Here is a 22,853-nt window from a genome sequence, read left to right on the forward strand (position 1 = left end):
AACCCACATACTGCAGGCTGTGGGCTTAAACAACAGAAATTTATTTTCTCACAGCTCTGGAGGCCGAAAGTCAAAGGCCAAGGTGTTGGCAGGGCTGGTTTCTTCCGAGTCCTTGCTCCTTGGCTTCCAGATGGCCTCCCTCTCCTGGGTCTTCATATGGTCTTTCCCTCTGTGTGTGTTTCTGTCTGTGTCCTAATCTCCTCTTCCATGAGGACACCAGGCATCATGCACTAGGGCCCACCTGAATACCCTCATTTTACCTTAATTACCTCTTTAAAAGACTTATCTCCAAATACAGTCACCTTCTGAGCTACCACAGGTGAGAAATTCAGCATATGAATTTTTAGAGAACACAATTCAGCTGGTGACAGGCTTTTCCTGACTTGTTAAGGAGCTCGTTCTGTGCCAGGTGCTGTGCAAACATGGTACATGGCCCATCTCAATTCGTTCTCCCAAGAGCCCCATAAAGATGGCACTGTTGGGGCACCTGGGTGGCTCAGTCTTAAGCATCTCCAGGCACCAAACTCATGATTGCTTAGGATGAGCCCAAAGTGGATATTCAGGTTTTGAAAGGTGAGTGGAAAAAAGAAAATTGAACGGGCAGAGCTTGCAGATGGCCAAAATCCCGGAGTGAGCTTGACCATGACTGAATTTGGGGAAGGAGTGATTTTCGTGATATACAAACACATCACAAAGCCCCCATAGCCACTCCTTGTCAGCTTCACACCCAGACACACGTCTCCTGAAAACATAGTTAATGCCACAATAACAAGGTCCTACTTCTGCCCAACATGGCACAACCACCATGCATACAACTGATGCTGCGCTAGAACTTTCCACGCCAGAGAGCCCCAACTCTCTCTCTTCTGTGTTTGAGTGATATCCATTCTACATTCTTCTCCTGGCTGATTTACACAAATAAAACCCATCTATTCCACCACCGTCCTTGCTTTCAATCTCTCTCTGTCTCCCTACCCACCCCCTGTCTCTTTCCAGCCCAATTTTTCTCACACCATCAGCCCGTGGAGGAGTAAGGTTAAAACCCATCTATTCCACCACCGTCCTTGCTTTCAATCTCTCTCTGTCTCCCTACCCACCCCCTGTCTCTTTCCAGCCCAATTTTTCTCCTCCCGTGGAGGAGTAAGGTAGCCAGTATACCATTAGGACTTGGCTGGAAGAGAGGTTTGGATGACTGGTTCAGTTTCCTTCTGACCTTCTCCCTTCCCCAGAGGATATGTTGTATTGTTTCCCTGTAACCAGCAGCAGCCAGCATCTTTCATCGGTTCTTCACCGTGGATTCTGGGGCTTTATTAGCAAATGAAAATGGCCCCATTCCAACTGACATCAATGAGGTCTCAGCTAGGAGCAGGACCGGAGCATTTCCTGTGACTCCAAGACTCAGACAAACCAGTTTGAAGAGATGCCAACTGGCTTGACTCAAGCTACCAGTGAGCTATTTTTGACATAAAAAGAAGCTGAATTTAGCTGATAACTGATGGAAGAAATCTTAAACACAACTAGTTGGGGGGGGCGGTTAACATCTTGGCAGTGGTGGCAGATGGACAAAAATACTGAATTTGGTCAGCCAGGTTTTGAAAACAACTAATTGAATTCCATCAAGTAACAAATTGTTTGCAAAACAACTTGTTTGATTGAGTCACCTCTGTGTATTTTCCCCTCCCTCCCATCTTTCTGTTACCTCAGTTTATGTAGGAAAAGAAAGCCTTAATATTTTCATGAACCAGAAGTTGGCACAGTAACAAGAAAAGTTCCGTAACACACTAATATAGAGTGTTCTCTTTATCTCCAAAGGAAAACCAATTTCAAAGGTTAAGATGGAATTTTCTGAAATGTTTTAGATGTGTATGCAACAGAAAAATGGCTTCTGGGTGCCCAGCCAAATCCAAGGTACAGAAAATAACATCTTTAAATATACACCAGATCTGGGGCTCAGTCGGTTGGGCATCAGCCTTCTGCCCAGGTCTTGATCCCTGGGTCCTGGGATTGAGCCCCACGTCAGGCTCCCTGCTCAGTGGGGAGTCTGCTTCTCCCTCTCCATCTGCCCCTCCCCCTGCTCATGCTTTCTCTCTGTCTCTCAAATAAATAAATAAAATCTTTAAAAAATAAATATACGCCAAATCTTTTGTTTCCAATAATTCAAAAAGGATTCATTCAATCCACCACCCCTACCTACCCATTTATGTTCGTTCACAGCAGCCTTATGTTGCAAGGTGAGAAGGTATAATTATTTTTCCCTGAGGTCTGGAGAAGTAGACACACAGAAAGTTCGAGTGGTCTGCCTAGGGTCACAGAGCAGCCACCGGATGGCCCCAAACGGCCCAGTTCTGTACTTCAAGTCTCTGCTTCATTTTGCACCCTCCAGGTTGTTTGGTATGGTTTGTTAGAAACATTTAACAGAAGTTCCTGTGGCTTATTTTCAATCCTATAAAATGAGACAGTAACTAAGTAGAGTTTTTCTGTTCAGTCTTCACAATCGCTTTTCAACCTTGGACTATGTATCCTTGACGAGAGTCTGGCCAACATGGCCACAATGTAATGTAACAGTAGTATTCTCATTAGTGACTCTAACAGCTGTGAGTACTACAGGTATCACTCCATGACTAGTTAAACCCTGTCCATCCCTTTCAATCTCCACCGCAACCTTTACAAGTGAGTCTATATGTCCCTATTTTACAAACAAAGAAACCGAGGATCAGCAAGGTCAAGGCTCCCCAGGATCACACATGCAAATATGACATTGAAAATGTTTAGTAAAATCTACAATGTATACACACACTCTAAATGTCAGCACTTCTTTTGGGCTTCTACTTGATAGAAACTCTTGCACAGAGAATAGTAACCAGCATATAAAAAGAAGCAGGTGTAGGGGCGCCTGGGTGGCTCAGTCTGTTAAGCGTCTGCCCTCGGCTCCAGTCATGATCCCGGAGTCCTGGGATCGAGCCCCGCATCGGGCTCCCTGCTCTGCCAGAAGCCTGCTTCTCCCTCTCCCACTCCCCCTGCTTGTCTTCCCTCTCTCGCTGTGTCTCTCTCTGTCAAATAAATAAATAAAATTTTAAAAAAAGCAGGTGTAAAGATGTTCACTGTGTTATTGTTTATAATGGTGGAAAAAAAAAAGGAAACAATCTAGATATCCATCAACAGAGAAAGTGACTTTGGGCTAGTTACTGAACTCTGTATGCCTCAGGTTTTTTTTTTTTTAAGATTTATTTATTTTAGAGAGAGAGAGAGAGAGCATGATGCAGGGAGGGGTAGAGGGAGAGGGAGAGAGAAACTTTAGCAGACTCTGCGCTCAGCAGGGAGCCGGACACGGGGCTGGTTCTAATGACCCTGAGATCAGGACTTGAGCTGAAATAAAGAGTGGACGCTTAACCAACTGGGCCACCCAGGTGCCCCAGGTTGTGGGGTTTTTTTAAATTTTTTTAAAGTAATCTCTATACCCGACATGGGGCTGGAACTCATAACCCTGCGATCAAGAGTTGCACACTCCATTGACCAAGCCAGCCAAGGTGTTCCTGTATGCCTCAGTTTACTTATCTAAATAATGAGGTAACAATAGCAGCTCTTTCATAGGTGTGAGAACTCATTAAATAAACTGCTTGGCACCTAAAAAGTGCTATGCGTGCCTTACCTACAATTATTATTATATAATAAATTGCTATGAAGTGATTAGGATGAGCAAAATATATTCATGATACATATTTATGTATCTAAGTATATTTATGATATCTGCCATCATATATTGTATCTATTTATCAATCCTAATGAAATACAATTGTCAAAAATACTATGTGGAGGGGGAAAAAGCAAAGTGGAGAACTCTATACACAATATGAGATCCATGCAAATTAAGAAAAAACACAAACTCAATTTTTATGTCACTTTTGGTGAAGTGCATATTTTATATAAGTATAAAAATGCAACTGCAGATATTTGCCAAAACTACGATAGTGGTTATATTTAAGGAGAGGCAGAGAGAGGAGGATGGCATCAGAAAAGGGAAAATCACTTCAGCTTTATAATATTTTACTTCCATTATTTAGAAAAGGATTTGAAGCAGATATGACCACAGATTAATTTGTGTTTCCTTTCTGGGCGTTAAGCACACGGGTATTAGATATAATAATCGGTGCACTTTTCTGTATTTACAGAATTTTTTCCAAGCGTAAAGAAAAGGCCCACAAAGTCTCTGTTTATGTTGCTATGAGAAGCTCTCACTCAGCATATTTGTGATTTGGCTTGCTATCCTCCTATTTTTTCCTGGTGGGGAGGAGGGATGGATTTTACTTGCTAACGACCAAAAAAGAAAAGCATCATTTGCTGTCCGACTGTATGATGATCTTTGCAAAGAACTAGGAAGTCATTTTCTTTTTTTTTTTTTTTTAAATGGAATCAACACTTGATTCATGCACCGACAGGAATGAATCTTTTTTTTTTTTAAAGATTTTTTTTTATTTATTTATTGAGAGAGAGAGAGAATGGTAGAGAGAGAGCATGAGAGGGAAGAAGGTCAGAGGGAGAAGCAGACTCCCTGCTGAGCAGGGAGCCCGATGCGGGACTCGATCCCGGGACTCCAGGATCATGACCTGAGCCGAAGGCAGTCGCTTAACCAACTGAGCCACCCAGGCGCCCTAGGAAGTCATTTTCAAAACACATCTTCAGGGAAGAACCCAGCGATGAAGTTTGTCTCCATAAGGTATAGAGACCTTCAACCACGCCCTGAACCGCACGCCTCCCCCTCCTTTGCCAACCCACAAGCTCTCTCGAAGGAACGCAGAGAAAACACCTTTTGCAAAGTCCACACCAATACTTTATGCAAGGATAGGATTAATTTAAGTAAACAATGCTCCAACACGCTTATAAAAGGGACTGGATTTTTAGCCAGAAAAGTTCATTTCAAAAGTCAATAGACCTTTTATAGTTTGTGCAGCAACCTTAAATTTGTAAATGTCACCCTACTTTTTAATATGACCACAAACATTTTCAAGTTTAATGCAAACTTCCTTCCTTATTGAGGTCTGCCCACATTCAGAGTGGCCAGATTCTGGGTTTAGGCATTTGCTTCAACTGCCAATCTCTCTTTCTCTCTCTCTCTCTCTCTCTCTCTCTCTCTCTCTCACACACACACACACACACACACACACACACAATTAACAGAAATACCAGTTCAACTTTTTACACCATTATTCCCATCTCTCCATTTGGAGGAAGCCAGGATTAGAGAATTTTAGCCCCTTTCTCCTTTTTCAAATGTTGCAGGTTGTAAGGTTCTTCTGTAAAAACCAATTCCTCAGTTATTTTTCTAGCAACGGGTTAAGACACCATGACCTACATCAGGAAGGAACCCGGCAAAGGAAAATGGGATAGCAACACAGAGTGAAGAGAGCATGATTATTTATTATTTATTTTGACATTAACAGCTAACATTAAAAAGCTGATAGTAATTGCATGTTTTCTGGGTGCCAGAAAAAATCCTGGGTGCTTGGCAGGTTTTGTCACATTTGATCCTCATAGGAAACCTTTAAGGCAGGTACCAGTATCAATCCCATTTTACAGATGGGAAAACCCAGACAGAGAAGTTCAGGAACTTGCCCAAGGACACAGACCTAAAAAGGTCATGCCTCAAGATGTGGATCCAGGCACCTGTGGGCTCTCGTCTGCTAGGCCATGGTCTATATGTTAAGTATGAAAGGTTACCATTCAAATCAGAAGACATTAATTGTACATAGATTGTATCCAGAAAATAGAGAAGAGAGAGGTCACAGCTGGAACTGCCTGGGGAAGGAAACTGGACTGTGGGGGGAGGGGCAGAGCAGGAGACAGAGTTTCATTATATAAATTTTTTTTAAGTTCTTATTACTTATTAGAGAGAGAGAGAAAGAGAAAGAGAGCACCAGGGAGGGAAAGAGCAGAGGGAGAGTGACAAGCAGACGCCGCACTGAGTGCCACACAGAGCTCGATCTCAGGCCCCTGAGATCATGACCTGAGCCAAAACCCAGAGTCAGGGGCTCAACTGACTGAACCAGCCAGACGCCCCTCGTTATATAACTGTTTAAAGAGTTGAAATTTCAAGTGTACAATATACAAGCGTATGTGAAATTAACACACCCTCCAGCATCTTGGGTGTGCAGCGTCTTGAACATCTTAGGCTCTCAAGAGCTATTTGCTGACCTGGCCATGAGTTAGTCCCATCTGCCAAAAAAAAAACCAGGATTCCTGGTATCTTCCTGGGGCGTTGCTCTGGTAGCGAAGGAATGCATTTGAAGTTTGAAGGCATCACACGCAGAAGCCCAGTCCTCAGATAAGAGGAATTTCGGTAACAGCCCCAGCTCCTATGTTTAAGGGATCCCCACAGGAATCTTAGGCCCACATCCGGATCTTAACCAAGCAATTTTCGAAGCCATATTCTCACACCCCATTACCTTTCAGGGCTTAGCGCCGGCTCCAGGAATGGAGGCCTGCTAGGATTTATGGGAACTGCAGGGGAGAAGGGCAGGCTCAGGACCAAATCCTTTCGAAGCACCGAGTCCACGGGTGGGTTTCCTGTGAACAGCTAAGGGGTGTGCCTGACTTACTTCTGTCTCTGTCAAGTCTACCTCAGCGCCATCTGCCACCGTGTATTTTGACCAATTGTCTGAATTTACAGTAGAACCTGTTGATTCACGTTGGTCTGGACTTAGCTGTCCTCTTGCAAGCATTTTATTTTCATTTATTGATTGTGAGTGGTGGGGGGGTAAGGTGGAAATTAAGGGGTTGCAGAGGGGCTCGAGCAGTTAGGAAAAGAAAAAAGGTGGACGAGGAGGAGGAAGCTGAAACAGGGATCAGTTCAAGTGCAGTTATCAGGCTGCAGAAACAGATGATCTGGATCTGAGAGCATCCTAGTAAGTATGTGACTCTGGGCAGGAGGTTTGCCCCTAGAGCCTCAGTTTAACCACCTATAAAATGGGGCTAAGGATGTCTCTCTGGCACAACTGATGTGGGGGTGAAATGAGTTGGTTTTTTAAAAAGATTTTTTTGGGGGGCGCCTGGGTGGCTCAGATGGTTAGGCGTCTGCCTTCAGCTCAGGTCACGATCCTGGGGTCCTGGGATCGAGCCTCGCTTTGGGCTTCTCCCTCTGCCTCTACCTCTCCCCCTGCTCATGCTCTCTCTCTCTCTCTCTCTGTGTGTCTCAAATGAATAAATAAAATCTTAAAAAAGAAAGATTTTATTTATTTATTTGAGAGAGACATCGAGAGCGAGCAGGGGAAGGGGCAGAGGAGCAGGGATCTGGAGGCAGGACTCCATCCCAGGGCTCGATCCCAGGGCCCTGGGATCATGAACCTGAGCCGAAGGCAGACACTTAAGACTGAGCCACCCAGGCATCCCTGAAATTAGATGTTTTTAAAGGACGTGGCCCAACCTCTGCCCATGATGAGTGTTCATCAGATGGTGACTACTATGCTGAAGCTGGGAAAGGGGTGATGGGGGTGGGATGCTGTTAAGAAAAGAACCACGAGATAAATAAAACTTTTTTAAAAAGGCACCTGGGTGGCTCAGTGTGTTAAGCATCTGACTCTTGGTTTCAGCTCAGGCCATGATCTCAGGGTATTGAGATCAAGACCCACATAGGGTTCCATGCTTAGCTCAGAGTCTGCTTGGGATTCTCTCTCCCTCTCCTTCTGCCCCTTCCTCTACACCCACATTCTCTCTCAGTCTCAACTAAATAAATCTTAAAAAAAAAAAAAAAAGGAACCACGAGGACAACAACTATCTCCTAGTGTTTTATCAATTAGTTTTAAAAATTACTTCTGGGGCAGGGCGCCTGGGTGGCTCAGTCAGCTAAGCGTCTGCCTTCGGCTCAGGTCAGGATCCCAGGGTCCTGGGATCGAGCCCACATCGGGCTCCCTGCTCCTGGGGAGCCTGCCTCTTCTTCTCCTCCCTGCTCTTGTTCTCTCTCACTACCCCTCTCTCAAATAAATAAATAAAATCTTTAAAAAAAATTACTTCTGGGGCATCTGGCTGGCTCAGTCGGTAGAGCATGCAACTCTTGATCTAGGGGTTGTGAGTTTGAGCCCCATGTTGGGTGCAGAGATTACTTAAAAATAAAATCTAGTGGTGCCTGGGTGGCTCAGTCGTTAAGCATCTGCCTTCGGCTCAGGTCATGATCCCAGGGTCCTGGGATCGAGCATTGGGCTCCCTGCTCAGCAGGAAGCCTGCTTCTCCCTCTTCCACTTCCCCTGCTTGTGTTCCCTCTCTCGCTGTGTCTCTCTCTGTCAAATAAATAAATAAAATATTTTTTAAAAATCTAAAAAAAAATTACTCTTGGCATAGGCAAGACATGCAAAGAGCAAAACAACGTCAAAAGTACAAAAAAGTACGGAGTGAAAGGAAATCTCCCCCTCCTGCCCATCCAGTTAGCCTCCTTCCGGAAGAAAGAACGGAGGCAGGATCACAGTGTCTCGTATACCCATCTGCACCTTGGCCCACCGATGGCGTTTCCTCTCCCAAACAGGAGCACGCTATACAAACCGTTCTGCCCTTCACTTGTATTTTTTTTTTTTACTTATATCTCAGAGACCTCTTCTCACCCATACAGACTGAAACCCCCCCAGTCTTCGCCACAGATGCACAGTATTTTACTGTTCCTTTAGCCATAGTTCATCTAATCAGGACCCCATTAAAACTGATCAATCTATCCATTGTTTTTGCTATCAAGGCAGTGCTGCATTGAATATCTTCACACATCTGTCATTTTGCATGTGAGGGATTACACCCATAGGGTCGATATCTGGGGGGGGGGGGGTAGAATTGCTGAGTCAAAGTGTCCTGCTCTCCTGTTTGGGGTGGCTATCCCAAATCCCCCCTCCGCCTCCCCACCCCGTGTTGGCTGCAACCATCCACTTCTCCCCACTCCTGACTTTCGAGAGTGCCTGTTTCCCACACCCTCACCAGCACCGTGTGTTAATTAAATATGTTCATCTTTACCAATCTTACTGGTTTCCAAGCTTTAAGAAAACTGGGCAATCATTGCTTAAAGAAGTAGGGCTCATCAGCCAGCTGCTTGGGTCATTCCAGAAAGCCAGACATAGAGAGCAAGCGCTCTGGGTAATGAACTGTGTGCTACCAGTATTTCTTTCCTGAAGGCCCCTCCCTGATCTCCACACAGGAGCACCTGTTTCTCCCGCCTCTAGAAGTACAGGTGCCCCGCATGGGTTCCCCCGCCTGGGCTTAGAATGTGCTCCCCACAGGAGGCTATGGTCACCCCGGTATTGCCAGGGGCTCAGAGATGTCAACATTTTCTCCCTGTCTGGTCTGCACTGCAGGCAGGGTTTAAAGCCTGGGGAGGAAATGACCTCTTATTAATAAGGAAGTTTTGGAAAGGTAGATGGGGTGGAGGCTACTTATGGGTGCAGCGTGATCAGATGTTAATATTCTCATCACTTAGGAAAAGGGGCAAGGGTGTGGAATTCCTACCCTCTTTGTCAAGCCAAAGAAGTGAAACGGTTGGAAGATGAATGTTGGTGGCTCTGAACGGCAAATTATGGAACATGATGCTTTTCATTCAGGTGTATTTATGGGATTTCTATTTACCTAATAAATATAACAATGGATGAACAGCTGTTGAGAAGGGGGAGGTGTGAGCTCAGGGGAGTGGGGAAGAGAAATCTGTCATCCGGGAAGGGCACTAGGTGGTCTTAGAAGGATTTTAACGTTGGATGGTTTGTTTGTCTTCTTGAAATCCTTGCTAACTGTTGGCAAGGCTTTTTCCTGAGCTTTCAGAACAAAGGCGGGAATCAAATGGGCAGGGGACCTGCACAGAGCCTGAAATGCACGTGTGGGCAATAACGATGGGGTGGACAGACTGGTAACCGGATATGCCGCGGGACCCAGTACAGGGGCCCGTTGACTATGGAACTTTTGAGCTCTTAGTAATCTTCCGGCCCCTCCTCCTCTCCAACACACGTGGGTCCTGGAAGGGCTGGTGCTAACCCAATGCAGGGCTTCTGGATGGTTCTTAAAATGTCCTCCTCCCTTTTCTGATTTTCTCCAGGCCAATGCGACCTGCTGCAGTTGGGTTTTCCATGGTCAAGAATGTTGAAGTTCAACAGCAGCACATTCTAAGTTCAGAAGTGGAGAGCTAGAGCAGAAAGGAACAAGGAAGGGGGGGCGGTGCAGAAGAGGAGGGTGTGAGGAAAACAGGGGTGGGGGAGGGGATGCAAAGTCCTGTAAATAAGGGGAAAGACACCAGAAAGACGGGGGGGGGGGGGGGGGAGGCGGTGTTGAAATCCTGCAACTGTGAGGAGAAAAACAAGGGAAAGAAGAAGGGAAAATTGAGCATATTATGGGAAAGAGGGAATCCAGGAGGGAAAGGAGAAGGAAGGAGGGAGGGCAGGGAGGCTGGCCCAGAAGGGGAGAGGGGAAAGGAAACGATGGTAAGGGAAAACGTGATGAAAGGAGGGGGGGGGGGAGAAGAGATAAGACAGAGACGAGAAAGCGGAAAAGACCCAGGAAAAGCCAAATGATGGAAAATTAAGTCAGGAGAGCTTTGAACGGCGATTTTTCTGAAACTCCTTCCAATGGGCGGCCGCCACCCTCTTTTGTGGCGGCAGAGATTTCTCAACTCTTAAATTAGCTTTCGCTCCGCTCGCGGCTGGGCACAGAAAGGCATTTTCGACGAAACCTCGTCAGCGAGCTGCAACTAAAAAGGCCATCGCGGCGGTGACGGCCCCAGGGCGACAGCGGCCCCAGCTCCCGCCATCCTGGCTGCCGGTCATCGGGCCCGGTCCCTTTCTCTCCGGCCTCGCTGTGGGACAGAGTCCCAGGCCTGCGTCGCGGCCCTGCTTCCCGGCGCCCCGGCTGCCCGCGCCTGGAGACGGGGCGCGCCAACGCCCAGCGCGCAGGGGCGCGCGCGGCGCTGTCTCGGGTCCGCTAGGAACCCACAACCGCATTTCTCCGGCGGGCGCGCTTAGGCCTCTTTACAACACAAACCTATAATTTACACATTTTGATTCCGCCTGTAATTTCGCCCCCCCCTCGAGCTCCGACGCCATAAAACTCGTGGGGTCTGGCAAAGGGACCCCCACCCCACCCCCAAAGGCCCCAGCTCTCCCCGAAGGTCCCTGCGCTGCTCCAAATAATCGCGTGGACGGCGGCCAAGAATAACTCGAAAATAAACACAACTCCCGGGCCTCTGAGCGCAGGCCGTGGGTCCCTCCCGGCCCCACCTGGCTCTGGGGCCTGGGGGGAGGAGGGGAAGGCACGCCGCGAGAGCTCTGAGCTCAGAGCGCTGCCCGGAACCCTAGAACCCATTCCTGGACCTCTATTCAAAAGCCGTGCCCCTCTGGCTGGACTTCGTCCCCTCTCCTAGCGAGAAAATCGTCTGGCTTCGGTCCGACCTCGGTCCGGAAAAAAGAACAACGATGAAAAAGACCCAACATGGACTGGAGCGAGTTTCCCCCTCTAAACTCCGGGACTTTCCCGATTAGATGCGAGATCTCAACCTCACGTTCCTCTTAACACCCCGAGGTCTGAGCGTGTGGGTGCGTGCCAAGGCTGTGCAGAAGTGCAATGGCAGCGGTGTGCCCTCACTTGCGTGTCTATGGTGAAGTGTGTACTCGCTAACGCGCGTGCAAAAAAACCGTGTGTGCGCAAAGATGATTCTGTCTACAGATAATTATGCGCAAATTAGCCGCGGCTCGGAAAGTGCGAACAGCATATGCAAACGGTTACTGATGTGCGAATAATTCCGATGTGCCAACTAGGTGGGGTGCGCTAGTACCTCTATGTGCATGTAATTCTTTGGGCAAATTGTTCTCTGTGCGCAAGTGATTTAGTGTTCGCGCCAATGATTCTACCGCTGCAAACAACTGTGCTGATGTGTGATGCCTTTGCGGAGCCAAAGAAAGGGCTCCAAAAAATCGTTTCTCGGTGGTGGGTCAGGCTGCACATCTTCGGGACTGCCCACGTCCCGAGAAACAGCGCGTAAAAGAAAAACTGCCTTGCTTCCCACGCGGGCTCTGCTTGCTCCCGGTGCCGAAGGGAAAGCCGAGAGGGTAGGTGTTTTCGGGTCCTCTCTTTGCCTCCCCCAAACTTCCTGCTCGGCGGGGTCAGTGCGTTCCAGCGGCGGCGTGCGTTTGCACGGCACTGCGCTGCGCCTCACGAATTCCCTCGGACGCACGGTCTCCTAGGTGTCCGCGGGTAACTGCCTACCGCCACAGAGCGCCCAGACCCTACCAAGTTTTCCCAGGGTCCGGGAGCCTCCTAAAACTTTCCCCGGGCCGGATGCAACCGGCCCAGAGCAGCGCCACCGGGGGAAAGCGAAAGTCCTCGCGTTTTGCCAAGGGCTCGCTGCTCGCTGCAAATCCCGGTTGGCTACCACTGGGCGAAAAGTGGGGATAACAAGCCCATGTGTCCCCCACGGGCACTGCAATGGCGAGGCATGTCCTGGCTAAGGCAGTCAGTCCCTCCCAGTGCGCACACGTGTGCCCAGAATTATAATACAATATAACACATCGTAATATCGGATATTATACCGCGTTTACCTTCCATTAGGATGTGTATATTGTGTTAGGCTGTGCTTATGTGTTTGTTACGACGTGCTGTGATATTGTATCTCTCAATCTCACTACCATGTGCCGCGCACCTACTGGCTTATTTGATCCCCACAAAGACCCTAGAGGCAGGACTCATTTCTCCCTCTGCGCACTGTAGGTACATAGAAGAGAAGCGTTTGCCCAGCGACAGCCAGGTAGAAAGGGGCAGGGCTTGGACTGGAACCCAGAACCCGAAGACAGGGCAGGAGGGGTGAGAAGCAAGACATCCACCCTCCCAGCCGAGTGGGAAGATAGCCCGCGCTACACGCTGCTGTTTCTGGACTAGACCAACAATATAGATGTATTTTATTGTATTGGCCCCGGGTGGCTGAGACCAGCGGCACCCAGCCTGTCTGTGTTCTTCAGCCCTCTGGCTGAGAACCCAGGGCAGCCTTGGCTTGCTTCTCCTAACAACCCTTGGAGGGGCGGAGTGTTATTATCATGGTTCACCTATGAGGCGGAGGTTCAGAGAGGTTAGATAGTTGGCCCAATGCCTCTCAGCAAATGAGGGGAGAGTTTCAGGTCAGGCATTCAGACTCCAGGGCGATTTTGATTTTGATAACTGCATTCCCAACCCCATCCCACAGCATCCCGATTTAATCGGAGTCCAAGGGTAGGTGGAAGACTGCTGGTAGAGAACAGGCTTTAATGAGAGGATCGGTTAGAGGCAATAAAAACTCTGGATCTGCTCTCCAAGAGGAAGGAGGTCCATGGACCCTAAGTCAAGTCTTTGGAACCATGACTGGGGTCCAGGACCTCCCCTGTGACTCGGTTACAGTTCCACAGGCTTCCTTGGGGGGACAACGAAGCAGAAGATGGATCGATCCTTCACATACCCTAACCTTCCCTCCTCTTTGTGTGCTGCTGGAAGATACCGTTTCATCCCCTCTCTCCATTTGCAAAAGCCAAGGGGTCACTGTGCGCTCACAAGTGTCCCCCAGGACCGGAGGACGATAACCATCCAGGGTCTTCAGGGAGCGCCTGGGGGAGGGGACTTGTCCACCTGGCTTTTCAGACCCTCCTTCTGCCAAGGGGAGCTCTACACCCCGGAAATGAAGGACTGGGAAAGGAAGTCAGACCCAGCCTGCCTAGATTATTTGACCCCTGGCCCCCAGCTGGGTTTCCTTGCCAAATACCCAAACTGTTGGGGGAAATGTCCCGGACGAATTCACTGGGCTTTGTAAGTGTAAAATGGGCCTCTAGCCGTAGGCTCTGCCAGAGGCCCAAGATGCCAGAGAAACCCTCTCCCCTGGAGGGGCCCTCCAGGAAACGAAAGGGTCAGAAATTGGCGCCTCTGCGGCAAAACGGTATCCGCTGGAGGGTGAGATCTGACAGACATTTCCGAGGCTGAAAAAAATCGACAGAATTGTCCCCAGCCTGGGCCCGACTGTCCCTGCTGCCCACTGCCTCTGCTGGGTTGGAGGGGCACACCACTGCCAAGTGCAGGGAGGGGGGTGTTTAAACTAAATACGCAAATACAGGATTTTTTTTGTTGTGTTGTGCTGTGCTTGCCTTTCAAGATAAAAACGTGGATCTACACCTTCCTTGGGTAAATGGGGCTGAAAAAATTAGACCATGATCCAGACATTTGGGGCTTAGCTTCCCCTCCCCTATATATACTTAATGATTTGGATATTTGGGGAAAGTTTAGAGTTCTAGTATCTGCATGATTAGAAGGAACGCTTTGATTTTCTATTTCTGAGTGTATGTTGGGGAGTTTGGGGGGGGGGCTACGCGTGCCTCCATGTGGGAAAACTGGGGCCAAATTTGAGGCTCTTCCTTAGGCCAAGAAAGCAGCTTGCCAAGCTGACCGTCTTCCTCACCATCCTCCTCACCAGACCCCTCTCTCCTCGCTCCACCCCAGCCTCAGGGCAGGGGGAAATTTGGCAAAGGAAAAAGAAGACACCAGAAGTATCTGGAAATTTCGAGAGCCAGTATATCCTTCGAAGTCAGGGTTGGAGGATGGACCATTTCACTCTTGCTAATACAATCTGGACAGCTGTCCCCATAAGAGCAGATTTTGACCGGTTGGCAAATCCAAGAAATTCTGGACGGTTCAGGGTAACATCGGGATAACTGGCAATTCCGCCCGTATAATGCCAGAGGCATAGGACGGGGAAATTTGTAACAAGGTGGCGATTTCGGTAAAAAGTTTAGTGGCGTTGTTCGTTTTGTCTCATTTCAAAATGCGCGGTCGGGGCTGGCGCGTCCCCTCGGCCACACTGGCGGGGCACTGAGAAGGGGGCCAGCGGTGGCAGCTAAGCCCCCCTGGAACCAGTCCCTGGCTCGGAGGAGTGGGAGTGGGGGCCCCTCAGACGGGAGGGTTGCTGGGTGCGCTCAGAGCAGATTTGCCCGCGCGGACCCAGAAAAGATGACATAAGTGGCGCTGACGAGCGCTGCCCGGCTGAAATGCTCCTAAATAAAGGGCCGGCCCGCAGCGTGGGCCAGAGGGATTGCCTCACACTCCGGAATCGGGCCCAGACACGTTTGGAAATGTTTTGCTGGCCGCCCGCCCCGCAAGGGCGACAGCCGCAGCCGGTGGCCCAGGCAGAGCCGAGCCGGGGGTCACAGGCTGGCGCTGAGCGGTGGCCACTGGGTCCTCCTCCGCGCTTGCCTTGTTCTGCTTCTTCCTCAGTGCCCTCCACATTTGTGTGCCCCCTGGGGGCAGGGCTCCATCTGCAGCGCCCCGGCTGTGACCAGAAAGGCATTAGGGAAAGGCAAAAGGTTGGCACTGAACGAGGCACTGTTATTTTCAACACCGGTCTCCCTCCAGTGAGGGGCGGGCTGCGCGGGGCAGGGGACCGTCCTGGTCACATCTGGGTCCCCAGGGCCCAGCACGGAGCCTGAAAACAGTGGAATATTTATGGAATCAATGGATGAATCCAGAAATCAGGCTTTCAGTCTTAACTGTATCATAATCCCCCTCTGGGACACAGAATACCCCTCCCTCGCCTGCGTCCCCTCTGTAGAGTAACGGGGCTGTCGTGTGGCCCCTACCAGGCTCTCACGACTCAGTCGTAATGAGTGATAACCACAAAAACATCTGACACTCATGGACCCCCTGTGCTTTTCATCGAGCTTTATGTTCATTGACTCCCCCAACAATTATGAGGGTTAGACACTGTTTTATCCCCATTTTACAGATGAGCAACCGGGAGCTCAAATACGCCAACTCAGACCACTTGGTTCATGCGGGGATTTCATGACTGTGTGAGTCCTGTGCTCTAGATGCCACATTCAGGGCAGGATGAATGCTGAGCTTGTGGCCCCCATTTTTCTCCAGACTTTTAAAACAACTCTCCCAACCCGCACCGAGGATCTGCTTCACCCCTAGCTATGTGTCTGGAGCCAAGCAGTCCAGCCAGACTAAGCCCAGACGCGTGAAGGAGGCTGTAACCAGCTCTAAACTTCTGGATCAGGGCTGGGACCCCTAACGTCTTGGGCTGCTGTGTTCGCGCGCGCTCTAACTCTTGAGGCAGACGAGAAGGGGTTTCTGCTTTCCCGTCCAACGCCGCGCATAAAAATACTGCTCGGAATTCCTAAAGCCCCGAAGAACCTAGAGTGGCCGCGGCTTACAACGAAAAGGGTCCTGAGAAAGGTCACCCAGAGGCAGACGTGACCCCTCTAAGCCCCTGCGCCATCGCGCTGGGCACCCCACCCGCATCTTTACGCACTGGCACAATCGCGCCCGACGCGCTGGCGCAAACCAAGATCCTGCCCGCGGGGCTCCAGTCCCGCCGGGTTTCGGCCACTGCACGCTAGTCATCGTAATGAATGGAGAGAGAAAAGAAGGGGTGGGAAGGGAGGGGGGCATTGTGACGGGGGTGAAATATCTTGGAAATAATACCCCGAGAGAAGGAAATATGGACAACAGTTTATCAGCGCCCCCGCCCCCCATTGCCCGCATGTTTAAAACCCCTAAGTAATTTTAGATTGTGTCTTCAGTTAATATATCTCTCTCCCTTTCCCGCGGGCTGACAGGGAAGCGCCGTTGCTGCAAGATGTCTGCAGAGAGGGGTCTTTAAGAGTTTCCACATTGTTTAGCTACACAAATGTGTTTGTGGTTCCCGAGGTCCTCCCCCTCCCCCACCCGCCTCCGAATCTCATTTCACTTTATGACTCCAATTGTTTGAGGATGCCCGCGCCACATAAATCCTGCTTCGAGATTAATCTCTCTGCTCGCTCGCGCGGGGCGCAGTGATTTTATTTTACTTTTTTTTTTTAAGTTCTTTAAAAGAGGGCGCCGGGCGGAGATTTATTAACAAGGAAAAATAGTTTATTTTTATAGTCGACCTCGGAAAAGTGGGGGTGGGAGTGGGCCGGGGAAGGGGAGTCGCTCAGATGGATAAACAATGAGGCTGAAGGGGCTGGGGTGTTAAAGACTATTGCAGCTAAGCGCGGGCTGGCGACTTGAACTTTTCTCCCGGCTACCCCGCAGCTCGGCTGTGGATGCGTAAACACGGCTCTGCGAGGCCACGCCAATAACGTGGGTCTGCTGATGGACTGTGTGTGTGTGTGTGTGTGTGTGTGTGTGTGTGTGTGTGTGTGCGCGCGCGCGCACCCGTGTGTGGATGAGACTCCCACACACTTCGGGAAACAAGCCTCTTCCAGAGACAAGGTCCCCGAGGGCGTTCCCTAAACCAGCCTCTGCCCCGGGGCTGCGATCTTCCCTTCTGTTCAAGTGAAGTGACTTTTAGCATGATCTACAGGGACGGCCGTCAAAGGTCTGCAGAGCACTGGATGATCTTCACGAAATTGTGAACGTTGGTGTATTTTTCTGGAGGAAATTCATAGTTTTCATCATCTCCTCTGTAGATATCTTGTCAATCAAAAGGTTAAAGGCCCCTAATTAAGGAAAGAACGAAGCAGGGCCCCTTACCTCCCCATGTTGCCTGCAGCTGCCCGCTCCACGCAAGTTTTTGTCCTTCAAACCAACTTAATGTGTGTCATTAAAAAGTAACAATGACCAGAAGCCAGCACCTTAACCTAGGGCATTTTGGAGGTCTATTTGGGCCCCATTTTGGACTCATGATACTTGGGGATTCTTACCAGCATTAGATTAAGAGCCAAGGGGCCTGAGCTTGGCTTTCAGCCTCTAATTAGCTATCTTGACCTTGATGCAGTGGCAGCCCTTCCCTGGAGCCTCAGTTTCCCTTTAAGCACTTGGAAGGGACATTTTTGAGATGTCTAAGCACTGTGTGCTGTCTTTCACAGCCAACTGCCTTGAGAGCACATGTAGGAGAAGAACACCCAATCTGGAATGCTCCACCTGGCACCAAGGATAAGGCCCTGAGGTCCTGGTGGGGAAGAGGGGTTCTTAACCTTTCAGGCAATGTAGACCTTTTGAGAAGCTGATAAAAAGATGGCCCTTCTCTGCACCAAGGAAGAAAAAACGCACTTCGGTAGTGATTTTGCATCTAATTTTCCGGAGTACCTGGACAGGTGAAGGTCCCCTGCTTAAAGCGAAGAGATGGAGGGCAAACCCTGAGCAGTGCCTTAGGAAGGGGCTCGCCCCCTCCCGAAAGCTGACTAGTCCGAGCCCGCTCAGTGCTCCCTTGGCGAGCAGAGCAGAGGGAGAGGGTGATAGGAGTACGCCCCTCCTTTGATTCGCAGACCCCAGGCGCAGCCGGAGACGGCCCGGCACCGCGGCGTCTGTCTGTCTGCGCGTCTGCCCGCGGGTCCCCGTCTGTCCCGAGTGAACTGGAAGATCGCTGGGAGCGCGCTGGACCAGTGCGAGGGCGCGCTCTGGAGAGGCCTTCCCGGGGGCCCGGATCTGTCCGCGATCTCCCAGGACCCAGTCCCCGAGCAACTCGTTTGGGGTGCTGGAGTTAGAGGTCTTGGAGGCACACTTGGCTGGCGTCTGCCAAGTCTTTCTGCAGTTCCCGGATTCAGGCGCTCTTCCCCCCAGACGTCTTTCCCCGGGACTTGGGACACCTGCTCAGGGCAGAAGCAGGCCATGGTTCAACCTGCTTGATCCCACCTGGGTCCCCTCCCAGGGGAACGCACATCCCAGGCAGCTGGGCTGCTGGTTGACGCCCTCTAGACAGTGCCAGAATTTTCTAAGAATAGACCATCCAAAATAAGGCTCTTTCTATTTTTAAAACGATCTTTCAAACGATCACCTTACCAAACCCCAACAACCCACTTAGTCGTTATTAGCATTTGTCCTTGCAAGATGAGGTTGGGCCCAGAGAAGTTAAGCCACTGGCCCAAGAGTGCACAGTAAAAACCACAGAACCTGGAGTCAAACTCGGGGCTTCACACTCCAAATCCCTGTCATTTTTCTCATGCACCGCAATCAGCTTCTTACTACAGGCCCTTCCACCCCAACGCACAGGTTCCACCCCAATAAGCGTGCTAACCTCGTGGGGGAAGAGAGCGCACTCCGTTGCTGGCCGCAGCCCAGGAGCGCCTAGCCCCGCCGTGGGAAAGTGACAACGCGCATCAGAGGTCAGGCACACCTCCCAGGCGAACCTTACCGACAACTTGGGGTGCACACCTCCTCTCCTCTCCTCTCCCTGCCCTCACCACATCCCCACCCTGCAGCCCCGGGCTGCCAGGCTGCACTGACCCCTGCCAACCCTTCCTTGCTTTTGCTCTCACCTCCACGCCCCTCCCCACCCCTCTGGTTCTCAGAAAATACCAGGCTTTTGCAGGCCCAGAGGAAACACTGCCTTGAGAGCGGGGGCGCGTCAGTCGCTCCCCACCCACCTGATGCCTTACCTGGTCGCGGGATGGACGCAGGCCTGCGCCGGCCGCCTAAGCGCGCACTTGCGCACACCCTGGCGCAAAGCGCTCCATCAAGCTTCCACTGGCCTCCGGCCGCGTTTCCGGTTGTAGCACCGGGCGCCCCCCGAGTGGGCCCGATAAGCTATCGGCCCCGCCGGGCCCAGGAGGGGCGGTCAGCGGCGAGCCAGGGCACCTCCGGCCGGCTCCCGGCTCTGGGGCCCGGCTGCCTGCCAGCAGGGCTCAGGACAGCAGCGAGATGCCTGCCGAGGTGTTTCTGGTTACAATCACCTCACACACAGGCCTGCATTCCGCCCCCGCCTCCCCCCCCCCCCCATCCTTACCATTATGTCTGAAGTCACACCTTCTCCGGGCTGGGGAGTTTTGCCTGGGGTGGGGGCGATGAGTGCCTGAGTGCTGGGCCAGAGATGTCAATCCACAGAATCCAGCAGGTCCGTGAAAAGGAATATTTTGGTGGTCAGAAAATCAACATCGAGTAGACATATTGCCTGTTCCCATCCACCGGGAGTTTTCTACCAATTTATCCGGGGCTGCTGTGTGTTCCTGATTATTTTCTGGAAGGGCTGAGACATACCGTTTAATGGATTGTTTTGTTTTCTCTTTCGCAAAATGGAGGGCTTAAGAGATCCGAGGAGATTCTCAGGAGAAAACTAATCTTGGCCCTTACTTGGTCTGAAAATTCATCATCATCACCATATAACGGCTAGCATTTATCGAGTGCTTATGTGCTTTAATTCTTCAAAAAGTCTGTGAAGTGCGAACTGTTATTTTCCTCGTTTTGCAGATGAATAAGCAGAGGCTTGGAGAGGTGGTTGGGGTCCCAGAGTCACGCGGCTATAGGAAGATCAGCCTCACGTGGCCAGGCACACAGTAGGTGTGTCATAAAAGTGGGAAGTCTGAACCTTGGCAATGGAAGGAAAAGACATCCTCACTGGTCTGTGTTGGGGAGTCATCTGCCACCTAAATGGCAAGCGGTCAGACCCCAAAAGGCCCCATGCCATTTCTTCCCTGCCCTATGAAATGATTCAGGCCGGAAAAGAATACAAACCGAATGGCCCTTGCCTGGCCCTGGGATTGCGGCTCAGGAGGCCAGCCTGACTCCCTCCGGCTGGGATAAAGCCTGGTGCTTTCCCAGGCTTTGGTAGGAACTGCAACCAAACCATGAGGGCTTCCTGCTTAGCCGGGTGTCCCAGGGGTGAGAGCTTAGATCCCGGCCGCCCCTACTATACAGGCTGGGTCTTGTTTCTGCTTGGTCGGGCCTAGGGCCTGGGGCCCTGACCATGCCTCTGGGGTCACTCCGGGCTTTGTTGAACCTCCCCCATCTGGAGAACAGGGCCGCCCAAGATCCACAGAGCAATTAACCTCACCCACCCTCTGCCTACCAGTTTCCTTAAAATAAATGTGACAAACGTGAGCCTAATGATCTGCGGGGGAAGATCTATATGCTTCAGGACCATAACACATGGCTCCCTCCCTCCCTGGCGGAGCACGCAGCCCTACTTCAAAGAACAGCCAGTGGGCGATATCACAGAGGCTTCCTGGCTTGCAGGAAACAAACAAACAATCAACCAGGTTCTTTGGGGGCAGCCTAACAACCACAGACACCAGCACTGAGGATAATGATGATGGTGATGCTGATGGTGGACATTTATTGACAACAAGTGCCAGGTTCGGTGCTAAAAGAGTTTTGCACACTAACTCATCTTTAAAAAAAAAAAAAGATTTTATTTATTTGAGAGCACGAGCAGGGAGGGGAGGGGCAGAGGGAGAGGGAGAGGGAGAAGCAGGCTCCCCACTGAGCAGGGAGCCCCACGCGGGGCTAGATCTCAGGACCGCGGGATCATGACCTGAGCCAAAGGCACACGCTTCACCCAATGAGCCGCCCAGGCGCCCCCACAAACTCATCAGGTGCCCCACTAACTCATCTGTTCTTTGCAACAACTCTTACCAGGCCGTCAATACAATCGCCCCATTTCACAGGCAAGGACTACTGAAGTGACATACCGGTACCCTCACAGCTAGTGCATACAGCAGGATTTGAACCCAATCCACCAGCTTTTTAAAAATATTAATTAATTAATCAAGGATTAAAAAAATAAACGCACATGATAAAAAACTCAAACAGGAGAAGAGGACAGTGAGCAAGGACTGCTGACCAGTCCTTCTCTGCTTTCCCCCCATTCCCAACTGCTGGCCCCCAAGTTTGCGGTTTGTGCATCTTTTTATATTCTGCCTCCTTTTAAGTTGCAAATGCACCTCCGGCTCTAAACTGCTCTTCGTGTTGCATTTTTATTATTTGGCAAACTTGCTGATGCGTTTTTAAAGTACGGGCTTTCAATCACTAATCACCGTGCATAAAAGGAGAATGTGCCAAACAAACAAACCAAAAAGGGAATTGGTGGGGCGGGTTTCCTGGGGAATAGTGCGGGGTCAAGTTCTGCTCAGGGTCATTTCAGCTGCTTGGGGACAGAAATGGAGGGAGGGAGGGAGGGAGGGAGAAAATGGAGGGGCAGGAGTGAGGATCTGGAAGGCTCAGACAGCTCTTACATTCCAGTGGGAGATAGCAGATGTCCCAGGAACAAAACATGCTCATCCGCTCTTGGCACGGGGGTGTCACTGGACTTGCATTTCAGAGCAGGAGATCTTCAAAGCCTTAAATGGTCTCTCAGAGACCGGGCAGAGCCATAGCCACTCTGTGTTTTGGGTGGAGGGGCAGGCTTTCAGGGCGGAGGGCTGAGCACCGCCCGTCAGCCCCGCAGAACAGCAGGAGCTGGGGGATGAGGCTTGCCTATTTCGGTCTGGCTTCCCGTGTGACCTCCCCTGCCAGGGTGCAGACAAATTTAAGCCATCAGCCTGTTCATTCCATTCCTCCCCACCAACCCCAATATGGTCACCACCTACTTTTTATAAATTCCCCTTGTCTGTATTTGGACTCAAATCACTCGTGCAAAGTTATTCTCCCAAATGGTGTTTGTGTTTGCATTCATAGGGTTTATAAACACGGAGCATCTTCTTGACAAACCCGAGAAGCTCCAGGTGCCCGCCTCCAGGCTGTCCTCCTGGGTAACACTTCAGTGAAGAGTTGCTGGACCCACAATATCTTGTCCCTTGTTTAGAACAGGAATGACCCATGCTTTTGCCTGCTTGTCACTGTGTCCTGCCCCACAGTTTCTAGCTCTCTAGCAAAGAAGAGTGATGTCCCCTTTCTCTTGGTCCTCTTCTGTTTCCTCTTCCCTCTCACTCCGAGTCTCTCTTTCTCTGCCCCTGTGTGATCCTTTCTCCCTCCCTGCATCCCTCCCTTCCTTCTTTCTCCCTTCCTGCCTTTCTGCCTCCACCTACGTGCCATCCTCTCCTTCCTCTACAGCCATCCCCTTTCTCATTCCCTCTTTCCCTCTCTCCTCAGAGCTCCCTTTTTCAGGGAGGGAGAATTATAAGGAGAAATGCATGCCAAGTTTCTGGGACCTTCCAATGCAGGGGCTTTGGGGGAGCTGATCTTAACTGAAACAGTGGGTCTCT

The 22,853-nt window shown here is 50.5% G+C and overlaps 1 protein-coding gene across 1 annotated transcript in view; it reads left to right on the plus strand.

The window, feature by feature from the left end:
- Nucleotides 1-19,460, plus strand: part of LOC113913035 (collagen alpha-2(I) chain-like) — a 41,251-nt gene extending 21,791 nt beyond the window's left edge. The window contains exons 6-7 of the mRNA XM_035723973.1: nucleotides 18,204-18,402; nucleotides 19,431-19,460. Of these exons, the coding sequence (XP_035579866.1) occupies nucleotides 18,204-18,402; nucleotides 19,431-19,460 (229 nt within the window). The remainder of the gene's footprint in view (nucleotides 1-18,203; nucleotides 18,403-19,430) is intronic.
- Nucleotides 19,461-22,853: the final 3,393 nt, after the last annotated feature.

Source organism: Zalophus californianus, chromosome 14 (assembly GCF_009762305.2).
Source record: "Zalophus californianus isolate mZalCal1 chromosome 14, mZalCal1.pri.v2, whole genome shotgun sequence".
NCBI classification, from domain to species: domain Eukaryota; kingdom Metazoa; phylum Chordata; class Mammalia; order Carnivora; family Otariidae; genus Zalophus; species Zalophus californianus.